This window comes from Opisthocomus hoazin, chromosome 20 (assembly GCF_030867145.1).
Source record: "Opisthocomus hoazin isolate bOpiHoa1 chromosome 20, bOpiHoa1.hap1, whole genome shotgun sequence".
Lineage (NCBI taxonomy): Eukaryota > Metazoa > Chordata > Aves > Opisthocomiformes > Opisthocomidae > Opisthocomus > Opisthocomus hoazin.
In genome coordinates, this window is record NC_134433.1 from 16,214,991 (window position 1) to 16,240,439 (window position 25,449).

General features: G+C 51.7%; 1 protein-coding gene across 2 annotated transcripts in view; it reads right to left on the reverse strand.

The window, feature by feature from the left end:
- Window positions 1–4,035: 4,035 nt before the first annotated feature.
- The window catches only part of AKAP1 (A-kinase anchoring protein 1), a 32,000-nt gene continuing 10,586 nt past the window's right edge, over window positions 4,036–25,449 (reverse strand). For both annotated transcript variants that reach the window (XM_075440200.1, XM_075440201.1), the window contains 10 exons: window positions 17,094–18,909; window positions 14,949–15,082; window positions 13,397–13,523; window positions 12,701–12,831; window positions 10,156–10,333; window positions 9,306–9,456; window positions 8,583–8,650; window positions 6,652–6,725; window positions 5,796–5,861; window positions 4,036–5,655 (listed from right to left, as the gene is read on the reverse strand). In XM_075440200.1, coding sequence (XP_075296315.1) covers window positions 5,596–5,655; window positions 5,796–5,861; window positions 6,652–6,725; window positions 8,583–8,650; window positions 9,306–9,456; window positions 10,156–10,333; window positions 12,701–12,831; window positions 13,397–13,523; window positions 14,949–15,082; window positions 17,094–18,885 — 2,781 coding nt within the window. In that variant the 5' untranslated portion in view covers window positions 18,886–18,909 and the 3' untranslated portion in view covers window positions 4,036–5,595. The remainder of the gene's footprint in view (window positions 5,656–5,795; window positions 5,862–6,651; window positions 6,726–8,582; window positions 8,651–9,305; window positions 9,457–10,155; window positions 10,334–12,700; window positions 12,832–13,396; window positions 13,524–14,948; window positions 15,083–17,093; window positions 18,910–25,449) is intronic.

Here is a 25,449-nt window from a genome sequence, read left to right on the forward strand (position 1 = left end):
CTGGCGCAAAGCCCGAGCCCCCGGGCTCTCCTCCCAGCGCCTTCATCCCCGCTGTCGCCCAGTGCAGCCAGAATTCTTTCCTCTTGGGTTGCAGGGTTGCTGGCTGCTCTGTTGAAGGGGGCAGGGAAGGAGGGGGAGAGGAAGCAGAGGTGGCTGAAGCCAAAACACAGCCCCTGAGGCAACGAACCAAACGCAAGACACGTGTTCTTTAATTTTAGCTCAGCAGCCTCTGACACGCAGGCTTCCCAGGGACAGCACCGAGACGGGACCCGGCAGATCTGTGTGACGCACTAGAATGAAAGTAAAAATAAAGCCTGCATCTGATTTTTTTCTTCTTTTTAGGAAAAGCCTGCTGCCAATGAAGTTTCCACTGCAGAACCTGGTTCCCTGCCGCGCGGGGAGCGGCTGCAGCCGTGGCTGCGAGAGGCCAGGACCTGGACCGCTCCCAGTGCCGGCATCAGACAGGGCCACCATTATTCTCCATCTGCTCCAGAGCCACCCTCTTCGCTCCTCCCTCCCCACGGAGCCTTCGAGTCCTCCTGCTGAAGAACTTTCCCCGGGCTTTGCCAAAGGACTGGCCCCGGTGCTCGGAGGGTCTGGCAGGAAGGTGCCGCTTGCCCCGCGCCGCTGCCCAGGGCAGGAGGACGAGGGGCAGAGGCTGTGGGGTGCGGAAGCACCCCTCACCCTTGGGAAAAGCCCCAGGAGGGGAGGTCTGGGCTTCCAAGGGGAACGCCGGAGCGTGCCTCCTGGCCGGCACAAAGCTCTCCAGGCGGAAGTCATAAATTAGGCATCTCCAGAGACCTCATTCATTTTCCCTGTAACAAAATTACCACTTTTCAAAGGGGAAAGCCCCTTTGAATGGCTTCAGTCAAACCAACCCCGTGGGACGGCTTAGCTCAGACGCACGTACGCTCAGCCCCAGGTTTGCAGCCAAGAGTGAGCAGCTGCTCTGGGGACGTGGCTGGTATTACGAGCAGCACAACCCCTGCGGAACCCGCCCCGGCTCCGCTCCTGAGGTCTGACGGGGCTCCAAGCACCACCGCTGCATCTCGGAAAGGAAAACAGAAATACAACTGCATTGCTTCAGCCTCCCCTGTTCCTTTTTTGACCTGCACCTCTTCTCCAGGCAGTCCATATTCAACTCTCTCCGTCTCAGCAAAGCCATTGACCCTTGTCCATAGCATAAAACAAAACAAAAAAGCCCCACACCCCTGGGGTGCTACTGAAGCTATTAATGTATCTATACAGGCTGAGACTTGTGATTTTAAAGCAAGAAGAGATGCCTGTTTGTTACTTGCCAACACCTCCCTCTTTTGGTTACTCTCACCCTACAATGTTCTATTTACTACAGCTGAAAAGCCCCGGCAGCCTACCACACGAGTGAGGAACAGGATGTTTTTCCATCTCAGGAGCCAGACGAAGACAAGGGACAGAGAGCAGACACGGGGAGAGCTCCCTGCGCCGGCTGCCAGCAGCGGCCGCAGATTCCTGACTTTGACGCAGCCCTCAAAGCCAGGGAAAACACCAACGTTAAGATGAATTCAACTTTGTCATGAACAGCAAGTAGTAACACATTCATCCCCGTGGGTGCAGACTAAGAAGTCTGGGGCTATTCTAAGCTCCTCAGAAAAAAAACCAGCCACCACTTCCACACTAACCTGCATTTGTTTGAATCTGATGACCGTGGACTGTATCTCGGGAAGCGCTCTCAGACACGGGGACAGAGCTGAGGGAGACCCGTTTGCTTCCAAACCCTAAAACTGCAGCGTCTGCGTTCCCATGGGATGGTGCCACCACCTCGGGACTGTCTGAATTAAAATTATTCCTCCTCTCCTCTGACTTCTGGTGAGCAAGCCTCCTGCACTGCAGCCACCCTGCCCCTGCGTCCCATAGAGACAGCGGCAGCCCCGCTCCACCCGCCCAGCAAGACTCCAGCGTTGGGACCAGCTCCAGAGGAACAGCAGTCTGTAGAGAATCACAGAATGGCAGGGGTTGGCAGGGCCCTCTGTGGGTCACCCAGCCCAACCCCCTGCCCAAGCAGGGTCACCCAGAGCAGGCTGCACAGGACTTTGTCCAGGTGGGTCTGGAATATCTCCAGAGAAGGAGACTCCACAGCCTCCCTGGGCAGCCTGGGCCAGGGCTCCATCACCCTCAGAGGGAAGAAGTTCTTCCTCATGTTCAGCTGGACCTTCCTCTGCTCCAGTTTGTGCCCGTTGCCTCTTGAGGTATGCAGTGAGGCAGAAGAGCAGAGGTGTGAGGTGAAGGGCTACGACAGCGCCCGCACCGAGCCGTGCTCGTGAGGGCCCAGCACCTTCCCAAGAGCGAGAGCTGCGCTGGCCGCCTCGCGTGGAGCTGCAGCTTCCCCGGCAGCAGCTCACTGCAGCAAGCAAAGCCCCGGCCCAGCCGCTTCCACGCTCTGATTATTTTATACTGCCAGGCTGGGGCAAGGTTGCAGCCAGAGAAGGCAGCAACAAGTCTCCCCTCCTCGCACAGCCACCGACAGTTCGCAGTTCTGTGTCCCCGTGTGAGCCTAGCACCAGGGGACCGAGCTTCCCTGAGCAAAGAAAAAGCCCTGGAGACAAGCTCAGAAGAAATCACAGAATGGTGAATGCAAGCAAACTCCTCTGGGCACCGCACGCGCCCGCATCAGACTGACACCGGAGCGCAGGGGGTTCATTTCCTCCTGGCCTCTCACCTCCAGCCTGTCCACCACGCCGGACGCTGGCAGGAGAGAGCTGCAAGGTCACTGCCGTGAGGCTGAAAGGCAAAACCCTGCCCAAGAGGCTGGCTCCTGCCCAACAGAACGGGTTTAGTTAGGGGAGACCTCGCCTGGCAGGGAAGGTCTCCAGTCAGGCATCGCTGAGCTGCTGAACCTTGCAAGTTATGTAGCAGAGGGACAGACAACCTCCTGCACAGCTACAGCACAGCTTCTTCCCCCCTCCCCGGGAGGGACAACTGGCAGGCGACCTGAGGCAAAGTCACCCAGGCTGCCTGCGACAGCGGCAGAGAGGCTGCGCACGCACAGCCCAGCACGCCTCGCACCGCGCTCAGGGTGCCAACGTGTTACCCACCCGCACCGCAAGCAGCCAGCTACCAAATTTCCACCGGGAGATCATGCCCGATGGCGAAAGCCATCCCTCGGCAGATTCTTGAGGCTAGCAAGGCCGGAGAAGCCCTGTGAAGTGAAACCCCCCTTCCTGGGGGGAGAACAAGGAGGGACATTGCCGAACATTGCTGACTTCCAACCCCGCTACTCCCCCACCAACATCCCCACGTTTTGTTCTTCACCTGCTACTTGCCTAAGCAGCACAAAGTTGTAGTCCAGAGCATCTACAGCTTGTGTGTATAACTCTGCAATGAACCCAATGGATTGGTTTCAACCCTTGAGATCAGGCAGACTGACATCTGGAAGCCTGAAGAACCGCGTGCGCACGTGCACGCATCCCCAGACCAAAGGCAGCACTCGAGTCCAAGGCCTTTTGCTCTGTGCAGCCCTGGCGCAGCCAGCCCAGCCCACGCCTTCGCTTGTTTTCCAGGCGGAGAGCGTGAGCACGTCCTGCTGCAAGAACGGACTTTTCCAGCTGGGAGGCTCTCCAGCACCAGGGGGTAAGGGCAAACTGCTCACCGGGACACCACTTCACAGCACTGCTGGGCTTGGACAAGAAACCCGTCAACACTTTAAAGAGGGGATTTTATAGCCTGCGCAATAGAAAGACTCCCAAGTTTCACTTCTCAACACAAAAGTGGGACAAAACGGATGTCCTGGGTCCAGAGTAAATGAATTCCACAAATACATAACAGTTTCAACAGCCTTGAGCACCAGTGCTCAGACTAAGGCTTCCCAATAAGCAGTTCTTCATAAAAATAATCCCAGTTTTCAGCTGGAAGTAAAAGGAACCCCCGGCGATCTGAAGCTCGACCTTTCTGCGCCTGCTGAAAAACCATCAGGATCGTCTCACCTGCTCACCCCAGCGAGCTCCCTTCCCAACTCTACATCGCAGCAAGTCGGGAAATGAAGGCTCTCAGTCATCACAGTTTGATTAAGACAGCTTAAAATTCGAGCTTTAATTGAAACGGAAAGACACATTGCAAGAGGATATATGTTTTATAGATTTAACCGAGTAACCAAATTTAGTTGTCATTGGATGTTATTGCAAACATGAACATTAAATCATAAGCGCCACATAGGAGAGAACTCAAAAAAGGATATAACCATACTGTATCAGAGATCGGACCAAATGCTTTTGTAGGCAACTCCCCAAACGTGTGATGCACGGACGTGTCAGCTCACAGGATGTAAGGACATCCTTGAATCCACCTGAAAAAACTTCTCAGGACTGACTACATCAACATTTTCCTGGCAAGTATCTTCTCCGCCAGCAACAAACCCCAGCTCCACACATATCCAAAATGATATACACTAGAGGGGCATGAGTTTAAGAGTACTAAGTCAGCTTAAATTACTGGAGCAAAATTTTAAATACGTGATAGAAATCTAAAAAGGAGAAAAAAAAAAATGAGAGAAAACACCACCGCAATATTAATGCCAAATTGTAACTTTTTTTTTTTTTAAACAGATCTGTACAGCAACATAGCAAAGAATGCAGTGCTCACGATTCGAACCAGACAGCAATCCAGGGGAATGCTAATCCTGCATACAGCAGAGCTGAAACACTCGCAGCATTCAGATGCTCCAAGCATGTCGGCTACCCTAATGCACTCCAAACCAGTTCTACCTACATCGGACATTTTGGTATGAAAAAGTTTCTGTAAAGTTCCCTTTGTTTCCAGTGTTTTTCTTGTACAAAATATTACAATGTTTTTTTATATATATTTACAGACTTGCACAGCTAGAAAAATATAAACTACAATTGGGCTTGGCAATCAGTTTTTTTCTTTAAATACATGACATTTCAGAGGAAAAACCGTAGTGGTAACATCCTGCCCTTCGAGCTCTGCACAGAGAAGCTTTCCTCCTCAAGTGCATCAAGCCTAAAAACCACGACTGTGGCGAGACACGTGCCACAGCAAGCGCAACGAACGCAATTCATCTACCTCCCGGCATCAGAAAGACGCAGATGAATGTTGTTTGTGCAGGTTAGTGGCACAATACCAAAAAATCCATAATTGAACATTAAATTCCTTAATTACATTCATTAATTTCATAGGCAGAGCCTGTTAAAAACAGGACAACCGATGTAACTTTCAGGAAAAGCAGACACGAAGTTCACGGGGCACGGGACATCTCGAACAAAAACGCGACCGCAGTTAGTGTTTCAGGGGCATTTGCTGGCTGCAGGCAAGCCCCAAGGTTTTTCCCATTCCGCTTTTGAGCGGCCAGGGAGGATTTTTTGCTTTAAAGCTACAGTATCTGTCATTATGGCTTTTAACACCCGCCCTTCACCGAGATGAGGTATGTGTTTCTAGTGACATGGTAACAGCTGAGCAAAACCGGTTTCAATGGACCACACAACTCGGGACACAGGTGTAAACAGGTCGTCTACGAAAGGTTGCCAAACCAAATTGTAACAGTGCAAAACAAGACTTATTCTTTTGTTTTTCTCTGCAGAAAGCGTCGAGGCATCTAGGACATTGCTAGTAGTCAAGCCACTGAGCAAATCCTCTTTCCACCAGAGTTCTGTTTATGGACACCACCTGAAGGGAGGTGAAAGAAAAGTAGAAAGGTGAACAAACCACTAGCAAGAAACATCAGCAAGTTCCTAACCAACAATGAGAAGTCTGCAGAAACATAAACTTTAACAGTGCTGAAAAAATGCGTATGTTGACATACACACCTCATCTCCCATCAAGTTCCACAGCTGTATCAGCGGCAGACCTGTCGCACTGTCATAATTCGTGACCTGGAAACACAGAAGAACATCAGCATGCAGCAATTCTGGTCTCAGCCATGGCGGATGGGGGCTGGCATCATTCACCGCCTAGCAGATACTCCGTACTTCAACTCACGTGGAGGCTAGAGGAACAGCAGCTGCTGCCACCAGGCAGCGGGGACACCGTGCTGCCAAGCTGGCTCCAGTCACTCAAAGCCAGGCCCTTGCCAGCATCAGCGACGCATTTGAGCACTGCATCAAACCAAGCCGTGAGACTGAGCATCACAAACGCTGCCAGCTGCCCCCTCCTCCCAGCTAGCTCACGTGGACAGCTACAGCCACTGTCAGGAGCCCTTCAGAGCTAAAGGTCTCATCAAGATCACGCACTGCGTGCAGAAGCCTTCGGGACACTGCCAGCAGCCTTACTTCTCCCTCTGGCCAGCCCAAGGCCAGCACCTGGCCAATGGCGTTGTAAAGGCAGCAGAGACCAGCAAAGCAGCGCAGACCCAGGCGAATACTTGATCTGTGGACAACGGGCTGCTTTGTGCTCTGCAAACCCACCCAGGTGCCCTTCCTCCCTGTCCGCACCCCTAACAAGAGGCAATAGTCCTCCCTTCCCAGCCACAGTCCCAAACGATGCTGGTGCTACACGAGGAAGCCCTCCGCACCAGGATTTCTCGACAAGAACCCTGCCCAGCTGCCGGGCTTAAAGGCTCTGGCTTTGCTTTCAGTTTTAGCATGCACAGCGTGCTCGGGGACAGAGAGGGTACCAGTAGCGGTCAACTCAGCAACGAGGCTTTTCCAGACAGCTCTCGCGTACCTGTGCCACCAGGACTGCGCCTCTGGTCATCTCTCTAACAGCCGCGTCAGCTTCAGATGAAAAGTGATCCTCATCTTTGGAAAGAAAAGAGAAGAAAACAAATGAGATTCACAGGCTTTAAAGGCCAGAAGGGACTATTAAGCTCATCTTGCCCAACCTCCCACATCAGTTAGGCCAGGGAACCCTCACTGTTGCTGTAGGCATTGGCCGAAACCGGTCTATTCAGCTGGAGATCACGCAGCACCATGCCCGCTGCGCTGCTGAAGGCAAGGATGAAGTACTCTCTAAAGCCACTAGCTAAGCTAACGTTGATGCAAGTGGCTGCTGAATTAGGAGGCTTTGAAGACAGAAGAGTATACTTCCGCAGTACCTTTGAGCTGCCGTTAGTGTTTTGATCCTTAATAAGCTAAGCTTAGGGCTCTCAGGACTTTACTGACCCTGCACAGAGTGCAATGCTGTAAGCAGAACTCAAAGGTGTTTTTGTGGTGTTATGGTTCGGCTGCGGCCGGCAACAAAAGCGCCACGTGGCCGCCCCTCCCCCTGCCGGGGTGCGGAGGAGAATGAGAACAAAACAGGCAGAAACCGGTGGGTTGGGATAAGGGCAGTTTAACAGAACAGCAAACAGAGGGAACAGGAACAACAACGATACAGAAAAGGGGAATACGCAAAACAAACCCACAGAACAGAGCCGCTCTCTCCTGGACCGGCGCCACGCGCTCCCGAGCCGCGAGTGAGTTCCCGCCGCCCAGCTCCCCCCCACCGGCACCCAGCATGAGGGCACATGGTATGGAATACCCTGCTCTGTTTGGCCAGGTTGGGTCAGCCCGCCTGGCTGTGCCCCTTCCTGGATTCCAGTGAAAATTAACCCTGTCCTGGCCAAACCCAGGACATACAGCAGGCTGGCTGGCACCCGGACAGTGCCAAACGGCGTCTCGGCAAGCCCTGGCAGCTCTAAGCTCTCAGCCTGCACAGCTTACGTGGGTCCCGCTGCTAACTCCATACCTCCTGCTGCAGGAAACCCCTGTGTCCTTGGCAATACAGTTACAGCCTACACTGTGGACCGGACATAAGTGTTTTCATTTTGGAGGAAAGTTGCTTATTTCCAACCAATTTGCTGCAAATAAAGTTTCTCCTTTGTGCTCTCCACCCTGAGACCACCTCCAGCAGCAAGCGAGCTCCTGACAACCCCACAAATACTGGCAGGAGCCGATGACCTCAGGGAACACGCAGAACACTGACTGCGGCTAGAAGCAGCCTAAACCTTGTGTCCACCAACAGCAGAGGCAGAACCTGTACCTCCCGCAGTGCCGCCAGCCAAAGCCCCGCGGCGAAGCCTGGCCGGACCCCTCGCTCCTGCAGCCACCCCTTCCACACCCAGAGGGGTGGTGTCAGACGCCAGCACAGCACGCGGCCCTAACACCACTAGGAAAGGGGAAAAATGCATAACAGAAAGCATTTCTAGGCAGTGACTGACATTCTTCCAGTGCCTGGAGGGTAGTCTTTTGAACACAGAACTATACACCTCAGTCAATTTAGTAGGAAAAATGTCAGATACTTCTCTAGCAGATTAAAAACTAAGTTTGTATTTACAGCTACTCTATGACAGAAGAAGGCAGAGTAGTTACAGCTACTTCACCTACACTCTGCCAGTCCTGCCAACTTGCTGTTTCAGAAAGTAATTCACTCTCTCCTTCATGCAGGAAAAAGCCTGGACGTTTTATCATCTTTCCCCTGGAGTCTGACAGCTTATGCTGTGCTAGCACATCTAGAAGAACACAATACAATTTTTCCAGTCCTTGCTTTAGTCACATCAGAGGCTGTGGTTGCAATAGTAGGGAGAAAGTTTAGACAGAATTATTGCTTCAACACAGTTGGCAACCATTTAAATCTGCAGGAGGAGTGCCAATGGTACGTCTCGAGAGCTCCATTACCTGGAAGCGGCACCACGTTGTCTAGTAAAACTTCCGCTCCTTGGAAAGGTAGTGATAAAAAGTCAGACCTTAAAGAAAACAGAATCAGAATAAGAACATGGCTTTAAGTTACTCTCATATTCTTTAAGGGGACACTGATTAATCAATTGTTCTCATAGGAAATCAGTTTAAAACTGATGACAGTCAGAAAAAAACAAAAACAAAAAACAGACTACTCTCCCTGCACTCCAAGCAGCAGCAATAAACCATCCGATGAGGTGATTAGCATGCTGAGCTGGACTGGGCTCCAAGCAAAAAACACCTCCGTAACGGAGACCACTCTGCTTTTCTCCCACCTCTGGGGCACAATCAAGTATTCAGTGGCCTTGTGTAAGAAAACCCTCATCCAATATGGCTCACCCAGCCAAAGAGGCCAGGCCATAGCGAATCTGAATCCTGTTCCTAGCTCAATTAACTACACTTTGGGCCTCCTGAAGGCATCCTTTTGTTCAGCTTCCATGCTGAAGTGGCAGCAGTTGCCATTTCCTTTCCCCTCCCCTTCAAAAAAGCCTTGCAAGAGCTTGCTGTGCTCCCAAGGAATCCACAGCCGCTGCCGAGACAAACTTTCCTACCATTTCCCACTTCAGCTGTGGAAAAACCCATAAGCAATGCAAATGACATGGATGGCTCTGATGAAGATTCAAGCCAGCTATGGCCTCAGGCTATGGAAGAGGAGCTACAGACCTGATTTGTCTGAGTGTGTTGATCTTCACTTTGTCATATCCTCCATAGTCCACGTATCTGAGCTCCACTTCATCAGTCTCTTCGAAGTAGCTAATAACTTGAGCCCGTAACCACGCCCCATCCAGGCCTGGAGCCGCGCAGATAATACCAACTGCAAAACGTAAGAGTACAGAGGAGAAAGGCTCAGTATAAGTGGATTTCCAGAAATCAGCACTTCTAGCATTAGTAGTGCTGCACAGTTATCTACCGAGAATCAACAGCTTTTCTTACGCTGCTTCCATCTTCTTTCAACGCCACCCACAGCCCCATCAGACCAGGCCTGCAGCTGGGACACCGGAGAGGTGGGTTTTACTCTCAAGTCTGTTTGCCAGTACCATGCTGTCCTACCCAGGTGTCCAGTTCCCTTCCAGCCTTTGGGCACTAATGGTGAGGTCTGCCTCCGAAAAGGAACATAAGCGCTAACAAACCCTTCCATGTGATGCCCCCTCTGCTTTACACCAAGTGCAGACAGTGCCACTATGAAGATCTGGGAGTAGTTCCACACTTTGTTAACAATCACACACCAAATGACAAGCTGATTAGAAACAACCTGCGATGGACTTTATCTCATTCTGAATTTCAACATGCAGCTAAGTGGCTGAGCAAGCACTCCAGGGATGGTCGTGGGGTAAGGAGGAGCAGAACACCTGTACTCTGGCAGTGACTTAAAAAAAGATGAAATGACAGGTCATCTACCCCATTGTCATCCACTGCAAAGCTTCCCAAGCCTGACTCAGGGGCACCAGGCTTTTGCATGACCCTAAAAGAAGGGTTCTCAGCTGACCAGTCTGTAAGAAGTCAAGTTACTTGCCTTCTACTGGAGTTGGTAGGGTTGGAATTTCAGGTTGAGAATAGCAGACACACATCTGCTGGTCCAGGCTACGCAGGACGTGGAACGTGGGGTGTGTATGCTGCTGTAGAAACATGTGCCCTGCATCAACTTGGTTTGCCACGACCACCTCTATAGTGACTCCATCCGGGAGGAACAGCTGTCGCGTGGAGGAAAGAAATTCTCATTAGTGTTCATTGCAACACAAGCTTCATTCACAGCAACTCCACGTTCCACCAGCAGCTCCTGAGGCTTACAGCCATGGGTGGAAGAGCCCTGGCACACTGGTATTTTCACCTCCAAAGGCCACTTTGGATCAGGAGCAGAAAGCTACTCACTGTTACTCCATGCTGTTCTAAAGGAAATCAGACTTGGGGTGGGGCCCATCTTGTACACAAAAAGGCTATCGCCACAGAGCAGCTGTAGGACCGACTTACCCAAGAGATCAGTGAGCAGAGTCAGACGCGATGCAAGCCAAGTCACGCTGCGCTATCAACACAGTACAACTTGCAAGAACTCCCTGCCCACGGGCTTTTTAAAGATCAAGGTAACCTTTGCAGAGATTGTCCAAGATTTGTCACAGAGGCCTCATTTTCAAGTAATTTGCCCTGGCTGCTAGAGAGCCGTTGTGCTGGGCAGCTTCCAAGCATTACTTTGCTTGGGATGCATCTAAAATGCCTTTAATTTTTTCTCAGGAGGACTACAAGGATGTCATGAGGTTATGCAAGGAGAAAATCAGAAGGGCCAAAGCCCAACTAGAACTTTATCCAGCTACTGCTGTAAAAGAGAATAAAACATGTTTCTGTAAATACATTAGCAACAAAAGGAGGGATAAGGAGAATCTCCATCCTTTACTGGTTGTGGCGGGGAAACAGTGACAAAGGATGAGGAAAACACTGAGGTACTCAATGCCTTCTTTGCCTCAGTCTTCAATAGTAAGACCAGTTGTTCTCAGGGTACCCAGCCCCCTAACCTAGAAGACCGCGACGAGGAGCAGAATGAAGCCCCCATAATCCAAGGGGAAATGGTTAATGACTTGCTACACTGATTAGACACACACAGGTCCATGGGGTCAGATGGGATCCACCCGTAGGTACTGAGGAGCTGGCGGAAGCACTCACTGAGCCACTTTCAGCCATTTATCAGCAGTCCTGACGAGGCAGGCAGGTCTCGGTTGACTGGAGGTTAGCAAATGATGCCCATCTACAAGAATGGCCAGAAGGAGGATCCAGGGAACCACCAGCCTGTCAGCCTGACCTCGGTACTGGGGAAGGTTATGGAGAAGCTCATCTTGAGTGCCATCAAACAGCACATACAGGACCAACCAGGCAATCAGGCCCAGCCAGCATGGGTTCATGAAAGGCAGGTCCTGCTTGACTAACCTGATCTCCTTCTAGGACAAGGTGACTTGCTTAGTGGATGAGGGAAAGGCTGTGAATGTTGTCTACGTGGACTTCAGGAATGCGTTTGACACCGTTTCTCACAGCATTCTCCTGGAGAAAGTGGCTGCTCATGGCCTGAATGGGTGTAGTCTTCGCTGGGTAAAAACACTGGCTGGATGGCCAAGCCCAAAGAGTTGTCGTGAGTGGAGTTAAATCCACCGTGCAGCTGGTCATGAATGGTGTTCCCCAGGGTTCAGTACTGGGGCCAGTTCTGTTTAACATCTTTATCCACTATCTGGACAAGGGGATGCAGTGCACCCTCAGTAAGTCTGCAGATGACACCAAGGGGGGCAAGAGTGTTGATGCTGCTTGAGGGTAGGAAGGCTCTGCTGCAGGGTCTGGACAGGTTGGATTGATTGGCCCAGGCCAAAAGTATGAGATACAAGGCTAAGTGCTGGGTCCTACACTTCGGTCACAACAACCCCACACAAAGCCACAGGTTTGGGGAAGAGTGGCTAGAAAGCTGTCTGGCAGAAAAGGACCTTGGGGTGCTGGTTGACAGCCAGCTGAACATAAGCCAGCAGTGTGCCCAGGTGGCCAAGAAAGCCAGTGGCACCCTGGCTAGTATCAGGAACAGTGTGGCCAGCACCAGGGCAGTGATCGTCCCCCTGTACTCAGCACTGCCGAGGCTGCACGTCGAATAGTTTTGGGCCCCTCACTACAAGAAGGACATTGAGGTGCTGCAGTGCGTGCAGAGAAGAGCAGCGAAGCTGGTGAAGGGTGTGAACAACTCTTATGAGGAGTGGCTCAGGGAACTGGGGTTGTTTAGCCTGGAGAAAAAGGAGGCTCAGGGGAGACCTTATCACTCTGCTTGGACTTGATGATCTTAGAGTTCTTTTCCAATCTAAATTATTCTACGATTCTACATTTCTCAGCTCAGGCAGAATGGAAACAGTAGTGAAAGAATAGGTAGATAAATCTGATCTGCAACAGTCACACAAGCTGGACGACAGATAGCCACACAAAATCAAACTGGTTTTGAGGGCATTTGTGAAGCAGCCACACAGATCCAGCACACCATGACAGCAGTGACCAGCAACAGCCTTCCCCCCTAATATCAGCAAGGCCAGCAAGCTGGGACTTACCCAGGCAGTCATAAGGAGGGAATGAAGCGTCAATGGTGTCGGCGGAGGTAGACCGTAGATGTTGGTGAGACACAGCTCTTTGAACTTCTTGCCAATCAGGCTCAGTGCTTTTTCTACTTGATCCGGGTAGCCTGGAAGACAAAAATTCCACAGAAAGTCTGTAGCACACATATGCTGGGGACACTCCCAGCATGCAAAGCAATACAGCTAACAGAAGCCTTCTGCACTACATCAATAATTTCAGTTTTAATAGATTGGCCGTGTAACCTGGTATCAGACCAACATGAGCAGCTCAGACCGCCAGGCCCCAGTTTCAACAGCTTTAGCCTCCGGTATAAACCCAATTCACTGGCAGATATTTTTCAGCCACAATTAATCTAACATCCTTCCCAGTCAAGACTGCAATTGCTGATACACATCCCATAGCTCCTCCTTCAAGCCTGTGATCCTGCAAAAGGTGTTGGTTAAACTGCAGCAGCCAAAGATGCTAAAGTGCACTCTCACCTCTAGAACAGAGGGTTCACATGCCAAGGCACAAGCGACTTGACATATACCTCTACTGTAACAGCATGGAACAGAACAGGTTTGTAAAGCACTGGACTTACCAAGCCACCAAATCTGTCTAAATTCCTTGCCCATCCAATTAAGGCCCCCAAGCTACATATTAGACCATGAATAAAGAGACATTCCACTTACCTTCGATGTGACAGATCTGGGAGTCACAGAAATAAGGCAGTGTTGAGACATAAATTTTGGCACCAGACGCTTGCCTCAAGAAGTTCATATATCTTCCTTGTTTGCCAATCAAGCGGCCAACTAACTCCTTGATGAAAGGGACAAGAAAGCAACAGTCAGGAAGAGAAACACCGATCAAACAACACTGTTCTCTGGAGCTTATTTCACCCATGTTCCCAGTTCCCGTAGTGCAAGGCCAGGCAGGACAAATATAAGGCAATGCTGGACCAGTGCAGAGTTCAGCTGGTCTGTGAGAAGTCAAGGCAGATAGAGATCAGCAAGCACAGCTTATTTTGATAGATCCATCTTCATATCTTGCAGAATGACACAAAGACACAATGGGACAAAACCAGGCTACTGTCTTCCTACAGTCAACTGAAGTCACATCCTCTCTCCATCTTCCACCATTTTTTTTTTTCAAAAAGCATGCTACATGCATTTTCCATTCAAATACGAAATACTAAGTTTTGGCAATTTTTAAACAAGCTAATTAGATTAGAAAGGGATTGGACACATACACAGGAGAGTAAACCAGGCTACCATGCCCATTAGACTGCAGCGTCCCCGGACAGCCATGCGGGGTGATGAGGAGATGTCTGTGGTCTGTGCAAGCCCTGCCACTGACTCCTCCACTGGTACCTGCCACCACTTGCTCTCAGAGCCCAGACTCCAGAAGCATTGGGCCCGAGTCAGTATGGGTAACCCTGCGCAATGGGAAGTTAGCTACTTCAAGAACAGTGCCAGCCTGTCTGCACTAACCACTGAAATGTACATATCTGCTGCAGAGCTGCTTCCTTAGCCTGTGTTTTACTGACCCATTAAAAGCACGTTACGTGCCTTCCCCGGGCTCACAGCACCCAAGCACCAAAGCAGCGTGCTTGTCCTGCTGGGAGCTGCTGTCTCCTGGTACCGGCTGTCAGCATTCGGGTCGGCTGAGAAGCAGAACTGCAAGAGCAATGCTGTGCAGGACAGCCACTGGTGATTTTACATATACAAAGACAGGAAGAAGGTATAAACTGGCCCAAAAATCACAAGCTCTCTCTCAACCCAAAAGAAAGCTCACTATGAAGACAGAGGTACAGCAGCTCCACAGAATAGCTCAGATGAGCATTCAGCTTCCGAGGAAGGGTTTGGATGGGCAATTGAAACATAACCCTCCTGCACACTGGAAAGAAAAAAATTATCATCTGCTCTTAATAACTGTGTACCCTCAAAGCCTTAGTCTGATGCTTTGAAAGCATTCTGAACAGATTGAGGTGGAAGATAATGGGCAATAATGAGCCCCACAACCAACATTAGCCTGGATGCAGCCCTGACATGCCTCTTGTTTGCAGCTGCGTATTGGCTCTTCATTCCTGGCCTAATGGGAGCTAAATGCTAAAATCCTCCTTGCTTTGTTGTTGATCTCCCTGGGACGGCACCGAGCCAGTACCAGACTGGAAGAACCAGAAGATGGCTGTGTAGGGCAGGGCAGGGCAGGGCAGGGCACGCGAGCAGGCCAGCGGCTGGTTACCTTTGGGACCTCTATTTCCCAGATAATGAAGTCAGAATTGCTGGATTTTCTTCCTAGCTTACAGTTCTGGTGAGTCACTGTCTTCCTCATGGCACAGCCACTGTCCACAAATTCCACGCTATTTATCTCCAAACCTACAAGACATGCAGATGGGTCAGCCTTCAGACAGCCCACACAACCCAGCTACCAGACACACTGCCACGAAAACACGTCATTTCATTGAGAGATTACATTGAGCTCTTCCTGTGCATTCAGTTGGGATGTTCCTGTACCTGGTTCGTCAGTATTTCAGAAAGGGTAAAGTCCTGTCACACACAGCCTACTGAAATCTTCCCTTCATTCCTGGAGAAAGACCTGCATGCCTCTGGGAATGTGACAGAAGGGGGCCCATGTTCGGCAGGAGTCCTTCCGACACCTCACACAGCCGCAGAGACAAGGCACTAGAAGTCAAAGTTACCAGCTGAACGAGAGCTATGCTAACACCAACACTGAGCTGCTGCAGCAAGGTATTCTGCTTTTTCCCCATGGCTTACCCGGGGCTCTTCACAGGGAGTTCAGCAGGCAGGGAGGGACCTGCAGTCTCTTGCCCTGCTCTCTGCTCTGCCACTGCCTGTCCCACGGGCGTTGCGCAGGGACCCGAGCGCCCATCACTAGCCGTGGTAGGTGGTGGCCTCTTGCCCACATTTCTCATATGCTTCAAGAAACAAGGTGCCAGAGCTGAGCTGTTTGTTCCCAAACCATCAGCCAACACCAGGAACATTTCCACTCGGGAAGGGGACAAACTCAAGCAGCTTCCTCCTGGTCAGATCCCAGACAGTCCGTGCAACACCAGGTTGATCCTTACTCCAGATTAACAAGCAGAAGCATGAAGATCCTCACTTGCTTGCAAGTATTCAGACCATCCAGCGTAAGACCAAAAGGGAAAAACAAACCAAACAGCTGCTCCACGTTTGCCACATCTTAAATAGCAGCACAGCACAGAAGCCCTGAAAGCCAAAGATAAACAGTGCAGCTGTTTGCCATAGACTTCCTAGACGAGGACAAAGACTTAAGTCTCACAGCCTGGGTGTGAAGGTCAGCTGTAGGACCTCTTATCCAGCATAGCCACATCATCAACTTTACCTGCTAGATCCCCTGTCCCTACCCTTCAGCTGTCTCAGTGCAGAGCTTTCAGCCCTTGTCATCACCTGGCTCCACAACACACTCTTGTACCTTGTTGCCACACCAGCATTCACAAGAAGACAAAACCATCCTCTTCCTCGGTTACTCTCACTAGTGAAAATGTTCTGTGGGTTTAATCCTTAATTGTTGGCACACTCAATCCCCACGTCTTGCAACAAGTAGCGTTCCAACTACTTTGTAGCAATTACAAAGACATCCTGTCATTATGGTCTGTTGGCACCACAGGGTCCTATAAAGGATTTTCACATCCACCCCCAAGGTCACACAGGTTAACATTTGCCCAGGCAGCTTTGTATTCTGCCAGGCACACAGCATCCAGGACCTAGAAGGCAAGAGCAACACAGAGACAGATGGAGAAACTCCACGAACGTTGCTCCCTGTTGGGATTTCTTGGCATGCACCTACCCTTCCAAGCTAAAGGGCTTCAGGGTAATTGGTCTGCAACCAACTGATTTTATCACAGTTCATCAGAGCACTTCCCGGGTTCGTCCAGCAGCACCTCAGAAGCCTGCCTTACAGCTTCCTTTCAGCAGCAGCCCACAGACACAGATAAGAACCCAGTACTTACTAGAGGCTGCCTGAACTTAAGCAGAAACCACGTGTATTAGCAGGTCTCAAACCAGCAAGGTGCTCAGCAGCCTGGCCGACATCCAGGCACCGTCCATTTCACTGGGCCACTCCAGAACATGGTTAGCTTTGGACAGTACACTTTGTGCCGAAAGGGGACCGGCCTGTTCACCCCCTGCAGTACACCCTGAGGATCACCGGGCTAACACTGGATCCTACAGAGATGCGAATTCCCAGAGCAAAGGCACACCCACCTGCACCAGAGGGCTACCTACTCATCCACTGGGGCAGTTAACATGAAGAGGATTTATCCAAACATGTTCTGAAGCAGAAGGGTTACAGCACGTAAAATGCACATTCACCACGTTTTTGTAGGAAGATTTTCAAATCCCTTACCTCCTGAGTGATCTTCATCCATCCCTGCTGCCCTGCTACACCCATGGCACAAGTCTGGACCATCCTCTTTCAGTATCCCATTACTGTACGGTACTTCGCTGTCTTCAAGTAGCTTCAGAGTAGGAGGCTTTTCACCCGGTACTAAGTTCTGCTCAGCAGACGTGTCTTGGATGGCAGATATGCTCAGCGAGACCAAATGCTGGCCTGACGCGACAGCCAGCATCGTGTTCTGCAACGCGTCCTCAACACTTGTGCCACCTTCGGATGCATACAAGCTGCACACAGAGTCCTCCATAACCAAAGGCAACTTTTCCAGTGCCTCTCCATGGTTTTCCACAAGAGTCCTATCAACTCCTCTGGACTCACTGCACACACGGTTCTTCATCCGACAGTCTTCTGTGTCTCCCTGAGCAGGGCCAGATAAACAGCCGTGTGTTAAACAGCTGGAACCTGCCACACTCTGAACCTGTTCCCCTGTCTGCAGGGATGTCAGTACCACAGCATCACTCTTTACAGCAGTGTTCTCATCTGCTCTCGTAGCCTCCTCCACAAGCACCTTGGAGGAAACAAAGCTGGCCATCTCCAGAGGTCTCTCAACTCGGCCGGCAGCAGCCTGGCAGATCCGAGTGGACCCATCGCTTGCAGAACCAGACAGCACCTCCTCGCTGCACACGCTGTTCTCCATCCGACAGTCTTTTGTGTCTCCTTGAACAGGGCCAGATAAACAGCCGTGTGCTGAACAGCTGGAACCTGCCACACTCTGATCCCATTGCCGTGTTTGCAGGGATGTCAGTACCGCAACATCACCCTTCGCAGCAGCGTTCCCATCTGCTCCCGCAGCTTCCTGCACGAGCATCTGATCAGAGGAAACAACACTGGCCGCCTTCTCTCTTTCCAGTTCATCTTCTTTTGGCTGTGCGTCCTCCTCCTGACACACAGGTACAGTACTGGCAATTGGCTCAGACATCTCTTCCTCCCTGGACAGCTCCAGACAGGCAGGCTCCAAGCTATCCGGTAACACGCTCACGGCAGAATCCTTGTGACTTGATACAACTTCAGTTTCACTATTGAGAAAGGCTTGTGGGGTACTGGCTTCCTTCTCCCATCCCAAGCAGAGGGCTGTCACAGAGCCAGGATCCGACAGCACAGTTTCTGGCATCTTGCTTTCCTTAGGGGGCTTAAGTGAAGAATCATCTGACTGCTCTGCATTGCTGTTCTCTGTGATTCCCAAGGGCTTTTGCGTCAGTGTCACCGATGCTGACGGCCACCGGTCTTGGTTTGCACTAGAGCCCGAATCCTGTACGAGGCTCACTGCTGCACTGCCGTGACACTCTGCGCTCTCTGAGACCAGAGGGAGAGAAACACAAGCAGGGATGCTGCTTTCATCTTCAGATCCTATTGTTTCTAGTTTTTCACTGTCGTCTTCCAGGGTGCTGGGCTGAATAGTCGTTACTGACAGGTCTGGAAGGTCCTGTGAGAGATCTAGCCTCTCGTGACTTCGACACAGAAGAGAGGGTGTCGTCGACCCTGCTGACAGCAGGGAGGTCGAGGTTTCATTCTCTGGGCATTCCTCTTCAGATGAGACAGGCAGTCTTCGAGGAACATGTGCTTCTGTTCCGGCTGTTGAATCATTCTCTGGTACTTCTTCCAGGTGCTCTTCTTCAATGGCTATTGCCTGTTTGTCGTGATAGCTTGCATGCTTTTTTCTATGGGAATAGATCCACCAGCAGCTAAGAAGTGCCAGCACTCCAGGTATGGCATATGGCATGAAACTGCGGAAGCGTAAAGCCATTTTACAGAGCCTCAGCAATTATATCTAGAAGGAGAAACAGAAGCCACGTTAAAGTAGTCACAGGGAAAATAACAGGAAGGCTAAGGTTTTATAAACATCTTGGGCTATTTCTATTAGCATGGACAGGCTTGTTTTCTAGCCACTCTAAATTCGTATCTCTGCCAGCAGACCACAGAACAACATCCCCACCTAAGACTCGAGGTGTCTGGACATTTCTCACCATTGCACTCATCAATTTCACCTTACTTCACCTTTACACTTCAAACAATTTCACCATCTTTCTCCTGGCTCACCACTGCAGGGCAGTACTACGGACCAGCACAGCACCCAGCACCGCAAGCTCCTCCAGCATCGGGCTGGCTTCACAGCACGGCATTCCCAGACACACATTTGCTGCACCGCAGCTCTCCCCAGTTCTCCTCCTGAAAGGCAGCACCGCATGCCGGAGAGTTTCAGAGGCTGACAACACACACTCCTCCAAAACAGAACAGCTCGCCGAAGGTGAAGCACTTTGCAAACGCTCTCACCCACGGCGCTGCGAGAGGCTGGTGTGCAGGCACACGACAGAAGTCTGCAGTTGTGCAGGAGCCAGACAGCAACACGCAGCCACTCCGTTCACTTTTACGCACACAGCTGTCTTGGTTTCGGCTGCCGCCGGCAACAAAAGCGCCACGCGGCCGCCCCTCCCCCCGCCGGCGTGCGGAGGAGAATGGAAAGAAAGAGGCAGAAACCGGTGGGTCGGGATAAGGGCAGTTTAACAGAACAGCAAACAGAGGGAAACAGGAACAACAACGATACAAATAAGGAGAAAAAAACCACAACAACGAACCGCAGGAACCAGACAGCACCGGCACCGCGCCCCCCCCAAGCCGCGAGAGCCTTCCCGCCGCGCCGCCCCCCCCACCGGAACCCAGCGTGACGTCACACAGTATGGAACACCGGGCTCTGTTTGGCCAGGTGGGGTCAGCCCCCACCCCCCGGCTGTGCCCCTTCCTGGATTCCGGTGAAAATTAACCCTGTTCTGGCCAAACCCAGGACATTATCCACCCCTTATTCCATACCATCTACGTCATGCCCAGGTCCCCCATTGTCCAGTTGATCACCACCACTTCTCCTGTCTCCAGATATCATTCCCTTAGTCTATGGATCATCACTCTAAAGTGTCCGTTGAGTTCATTTAATCCATGACTTCGGGCTCCATCTGTCGTAATGGTCTTCCGTGGCAGGAGAGGTGATGCGTGGTGATGGGCGGTCACTTGCTGCTTCCGGAGCTCACGGCTGATGTATCTGGTGCGGCCCGTGCCCACAGTCTGCAGGAGATGTTGATCTTGATGAAGTTGCGGGATGCCAGTTGTTGAAAACCAGGTCCAGTTCCATCATCGCTGTGCTCTGCTAGGTTTTCATCGAAAAAGTTCATCCTTCTTTAATCTGGACAATTCTTACTATGCTACTACTGGTACAAAATATAACAATTATAACAGTGATAACAGACAGTGACAGGGTTATTTAACAACTAACTTTGTACAATTTATTTATGGACTATTCTCGCCCAAAATTAAATCCCCATGAGGTACACATCGGACTTCCCCATCCTTCCGCATTACCCACCAGGTACACCCAGGTCCTTGAGCAAAAGCAATCCCGCAGACGGGCTTGCCTTTGCCCGAGGCAGGACTAACCCAAACCGTCTTCCCTAACATGTTCCGCATGTGCACTACAGGGACTTTATCCCCTTCCACGGGGCGCTGAGGTTTTGACTGGGCAGGACCAGCCCGGTTGGTGGACCCTCTGGTGTTAACCAACCAGGTGGCCTTTGCTAAATGGGTATCCCAATTTTTGAAAGTCCCACCCCCCACTGCCCTCAAAGTGGTTTTTAGCAGCCCATTGTAACGTTCGATCTTTCCAGAGGCTGGTGCATGGTAGGGGATATGATACACCCACTCGATACCGTGTTCTTTGGCCCAGGTGTCTATGAGGCTGTTGTGAAAGTGAGTCCCGTTGTCCGACTCGATTCTTTCGGGGGTGCCATGTCGCCACAGGACTTGTTTTTCCAGGCCCAGGATGGTATTCCGGGCGGTGGCATGGGGCACAGGGTAGGTTTCCAGCCATCCGGTGGTGGCCTCCACCATTGTGAGCACATAGGGCTTGCCTTGGCGGGTCTGTGGCAGTGTGATGTAATCAATCTGCCAAGCCTCCCCATATTGATATTTTAGCCATCGTCCTCCATACCACTGAGGCTTTACCCGCTTGGCTTGCTTGATTGCAGCGCATGTCTCACATTCATGGATAACCTGTGCGATGGTATCCATGGTCAAGTCCACCCCTCGGTCACGAGCCCATCTGTATGTCGCGTCTCTTCCTTGGTGGCCCGAGGTGTCATGGGCCCACCGAGCTATAAAGAGTTCACCCTTATGTTGCCAGTCCAGATCCACCTGAGCCACTTCAATCTTAGCAGCCTGATCTACCTGGTGGTTGTTTTGATGTTCTTCAGTGGCCCGACTCTTAGGGACGTGGGCGTCCACGTGACGGACTTTTACAGCCAACTGCTCTAGCCGGGCAGCAATATCTTGCCACAATGGGGCAGCCCAGATGGGTTTGCCTCTGCGCTGCCAGTTGTTCCTCTTCCATTGCTGCAGCCACCCCCACAAGGCATTGGCCACCATCCAAGAGTCGGTGTAAAGATAGAGCACTGGCCACTTCTCTCGACTGGCAATGTCTAAAGCCAGCTGGATGGCTTTCACTTCTGCAAACTGGCTGGACTCACCTTCTCCCTCGGCAGTTTCCGCGACTTGTCATGTAGGGCTCCATACAGCAGCCTTCCACCTCCGCTGCTTCCCCACAATGCGACAGGACCCATCCGTGAACAGGGCATACTGTTTCTTATCTTCTGGCAGCTGGTTATACAGTGGGGCCTCTTCAGCACGTGTCACCTCCTCCTCTGGCGATGCTCCAAAATCTTTGCCTTCTGGCCAGTCCATGATTACCTCCAGAATTCCTGGGCGACTGGGGTTTCCCATTCGGGCGCGCTGGGTGATCAGCGCGACCCACTTACTCCACGTAGCATCGGTGGCATGATGCGTAGAGGGGACCCTCTCTTTGAACATCCAGCCCAGGACCTGCAATCGTGGAGCTAGGAGGAGCTGTGCTTCAGTGCCGACCACTTCTGAAGCACCTCGAACGCCTTCATATGCTGCCAGAATCTCTTTTTCGGTGGGAGTATAGCGGGCCTCGGATCCTTTGTATCCCCGGCTCCAGAACCCCAGGGGTCGACCTCGAGTCTCCCCTGGTGCTTTCTGCCAGAGACTCCAGGTTGGGCCATTCTCCCCGGCTGCGGTGTAGAGCACGTTTTTAACATCTTGCCCTGACCGGACTGGACCAAGGGCTACGGCATGAACTATCTCCCGTTTAATCTGTTCAAATGCCTGTCGTTGCTCAGGGCCCCATTCAAAATCATTCTTCTTCCGGGTCACGTGGTACAGAGGACTTACAATCTGGCTGTAATTTGGGATGTGCATCCCCCAAAAACCCACAACACCCAGGAAGGCCTGTGCTTCCTTTTTGCTGGTTGGTGGAGACATAGCTGCTATTTTGTTGATGACATCCATTGGGATTTGACGGCGCCCATCCTGCCACTTTATTCCCAAAAACTGGATCTCTTGTGCAGGTCCCTTGACTTTACTTCGCTTAATGGCGAAACCGGCTTTCAGAAGGATCTGAACTATTTTCTCCCCTTTCTCAAAAACTTCCTCCGCTGTGTCGCCCCATATAATGATGTCATCGATGTACTGCAGATGTTCTGGGGCTTCATCCTTTTCCAGTGCAGTCTGGATTAGTCCATGGCAAATGGTGGGACTGTGTTTCCACCCCTGGGGCAGTCGATTCCAGGTGTACTGGATGCCCCTCCAGATGAAAGCAAACTGTGGCCTGCACTCTGCTGCCAAAGGGATGGAGAAGAATGCATTAGCAATGTCAATTGTAGCGTACCACTTGGCTGCCTTTGACTCCAGCTGATATTGAAGTTCTAGCATGTCTGGCACGGCAGCACTCAGCGGTGGTGTGACTTCATTCAGGCCACGGTAGTCTATTGTCAGTCTCCACTCTCCAGTAGATTTTCTCACTGGCCATATGGGACTATGAAAGGGTGAGCGAGTTTTGCTGATCACTCCTTGACTCTCCAGTTGATGGATCAGCTGATGAATGGGGAGAAGGGAGTCTCGGTTGGTACGATACTGTCGCCGGTGCACCGCTGTGGTTGCAATTGGCACCTGTTGTTCTTCCACCCTCAGCAACCCCACAACGGAAGGATCCTCCGAGAGACCAGGGAAAATGGACAGCTGTTTAATTTCTTCCGTCTCCACAGCAGCTATGCCAAAAGCCCACCGATACCCCTTTGGGTCCTTGAAATACCCTCTCCTAAGATAGTCTATCCCAAGGATGCACGGAGCCTCGGGGCCAGTTACAATGGGGTGCTTCTGCCAGTCCTTCCCAGTGAGGCTCACTTCAGCCTCCAGTACACTCAGCTCTTGGGACCCCCCTGTCACTCCCGAAATGCAAATGGACTCTGACCCTTTGAACTCTGATGGCATTAAAGTACACTGTGCACCAGTGTCCACTAGAGCTTTATACTCTTGTGGATCTGACGTGCCAGGCCACCGAATCCACACCGTCCAATAGACACGGTTGTCCCTTTCCTCCACCTGGCTGGAGGCAGGGCCCCTCTAATCCTCGTCAGAGAATTTGCTGCTCACCTGCTGTAAAAATGACTTGGAGGTCCCCTCCAGAGGATCGGAATCAAGGTCAAACTGTCTACCTGGTCTGGAGAGCTGGCTGCTGGAAACTGGAGCGGCACTTTTCCTAACAGAATCCCCTTTTGTGATTGTTTTACCTCGCAACTCACGGACTCGTGCCTCTAGACTTGAGGTGGGTTTTCCATCCCACTTCCTCATGTCCTCTCCGTGGTCACACAGGTAGAACCACAGGGTGCCCCGGGGTGTATAGCCTCTGTATTCCCTCTCCTGAGCAGAGAAACGCCTGCCCCTAATAGCTGAGACACTGGCCCGTACAGGTGGGGAGTAGGACATATTCCTGTCTAGTCGCTTGACCAGTTTCTCCACGGCTGAGACAAGGGAAGAAGAGAGACTTTCCTCATATTGGCGGAGTCTGACAGCCACCTCGTCCACTGTTGGTGCGTCTTTACCTTTCCAGTTTACAACTGCCAGTGAGTTGGCATGCGAGGAGGGTGCACTCCGCACAAACTTCCTCCACATGGATTGTGAGCACTGGAGTTCATCTGGGTCTGTGGGTACCTGCTCATCGTCTGTGTCACAGTAAACCAGCTCCCGCACAGCCAATTCCCTCAAGTACTGAATACCCCTTTCCATATTGGTCCACTTGCCAGGATAGCATACAAAATCGTCACTGAAGGGGTACCTCTCCCTCACGCCTGACAGAAGTCTCCTCCAGAGGCTGAGGATTTGTTCCTTTTTCCCAATGGCCTTGTCAATGCCCCCATCCCTGGCCAGGGATCCCAGCTGCTTGGCTTCCTTGCCCTCTAACTCCAAGCTGCTGGCCCCGTTATCCCAGCACCGCAGCAGCCAGGTGGCAATGTGCTCTCCTGGGTGGCGGCTGAAATCTTTCCGCATGTCTCGCAGCTCGCCCAGGGACAGGGACCGGGTGATGATCTCTGTCTCTATCTCCCGTGATGACCCTGGCTCATCGTCATCCCTCCCGGAGCGATCTGCTCTCTTTGCATCTTTCTTTAGTTTTACAGGGGCGACTGCTACCGGCACAGGTTGGTCATTGGGCTCAGCTGCGATGCCTGCAGCTGGAGCTGGGGCTGGAGCAGCTGCTGTGCCTGCCAGGGAAACCGAGGCAGACCCTGCAGCTGTGGCTGCAGCAGCCGTGGTGCCAGTTGGGGGGGCTGTGACTGCCTGCTGGGCTGGAGGGGCTGCAGGGCCGCCTGGGGGGGCAGCGCCAGCCGCAGTGCCTGCTGCTTCGTTTCCCCCTCTTTCCCCTTTAGGGCACTGAACAGTGTTGAACAGGGCTCGGTAGGCGTGGGCCAGACCCCAGCACGTTGCAGTGATTTGTGTCTCTCTGGAGTTCCCCGGGTGGCAGCACACTTTTTGCAGATATTTTACTAGACTGTCTGGATTCTTTATTTGTTCAGGGGTGAGTTTAAAAAACACCGGTGGTGCCCACTGCCCTAGGTACTTGCCCATGTTGTCCCACACACCCAGCCACTCACAGCTATCCGGCCCCGGGGCAGGTCTCTGCACGATGTTCTTAACGACTTGCTTAACCCTAAACAAAACCTGCAACCCATTCAGGAGGCATAACAAAAGGAGAGTGCTGCCCTGAGCATCCCACGGGTACTCGAAATTCTCAAAAGCAGTTAGGACCAGCCTGAGGGAGAGAGGGGGGGCGAAAGAGTGGGGGAAGGTATCCCCTTCGGCTTTCTCCACAGGCTGGGTTTGATTATTAACAAATTCTAAGACATAGGATCCAAGGTATGGAAATGACCGTAGTGCCGCATGCAAATACAAGACTAATTTCATGCACAGTGAT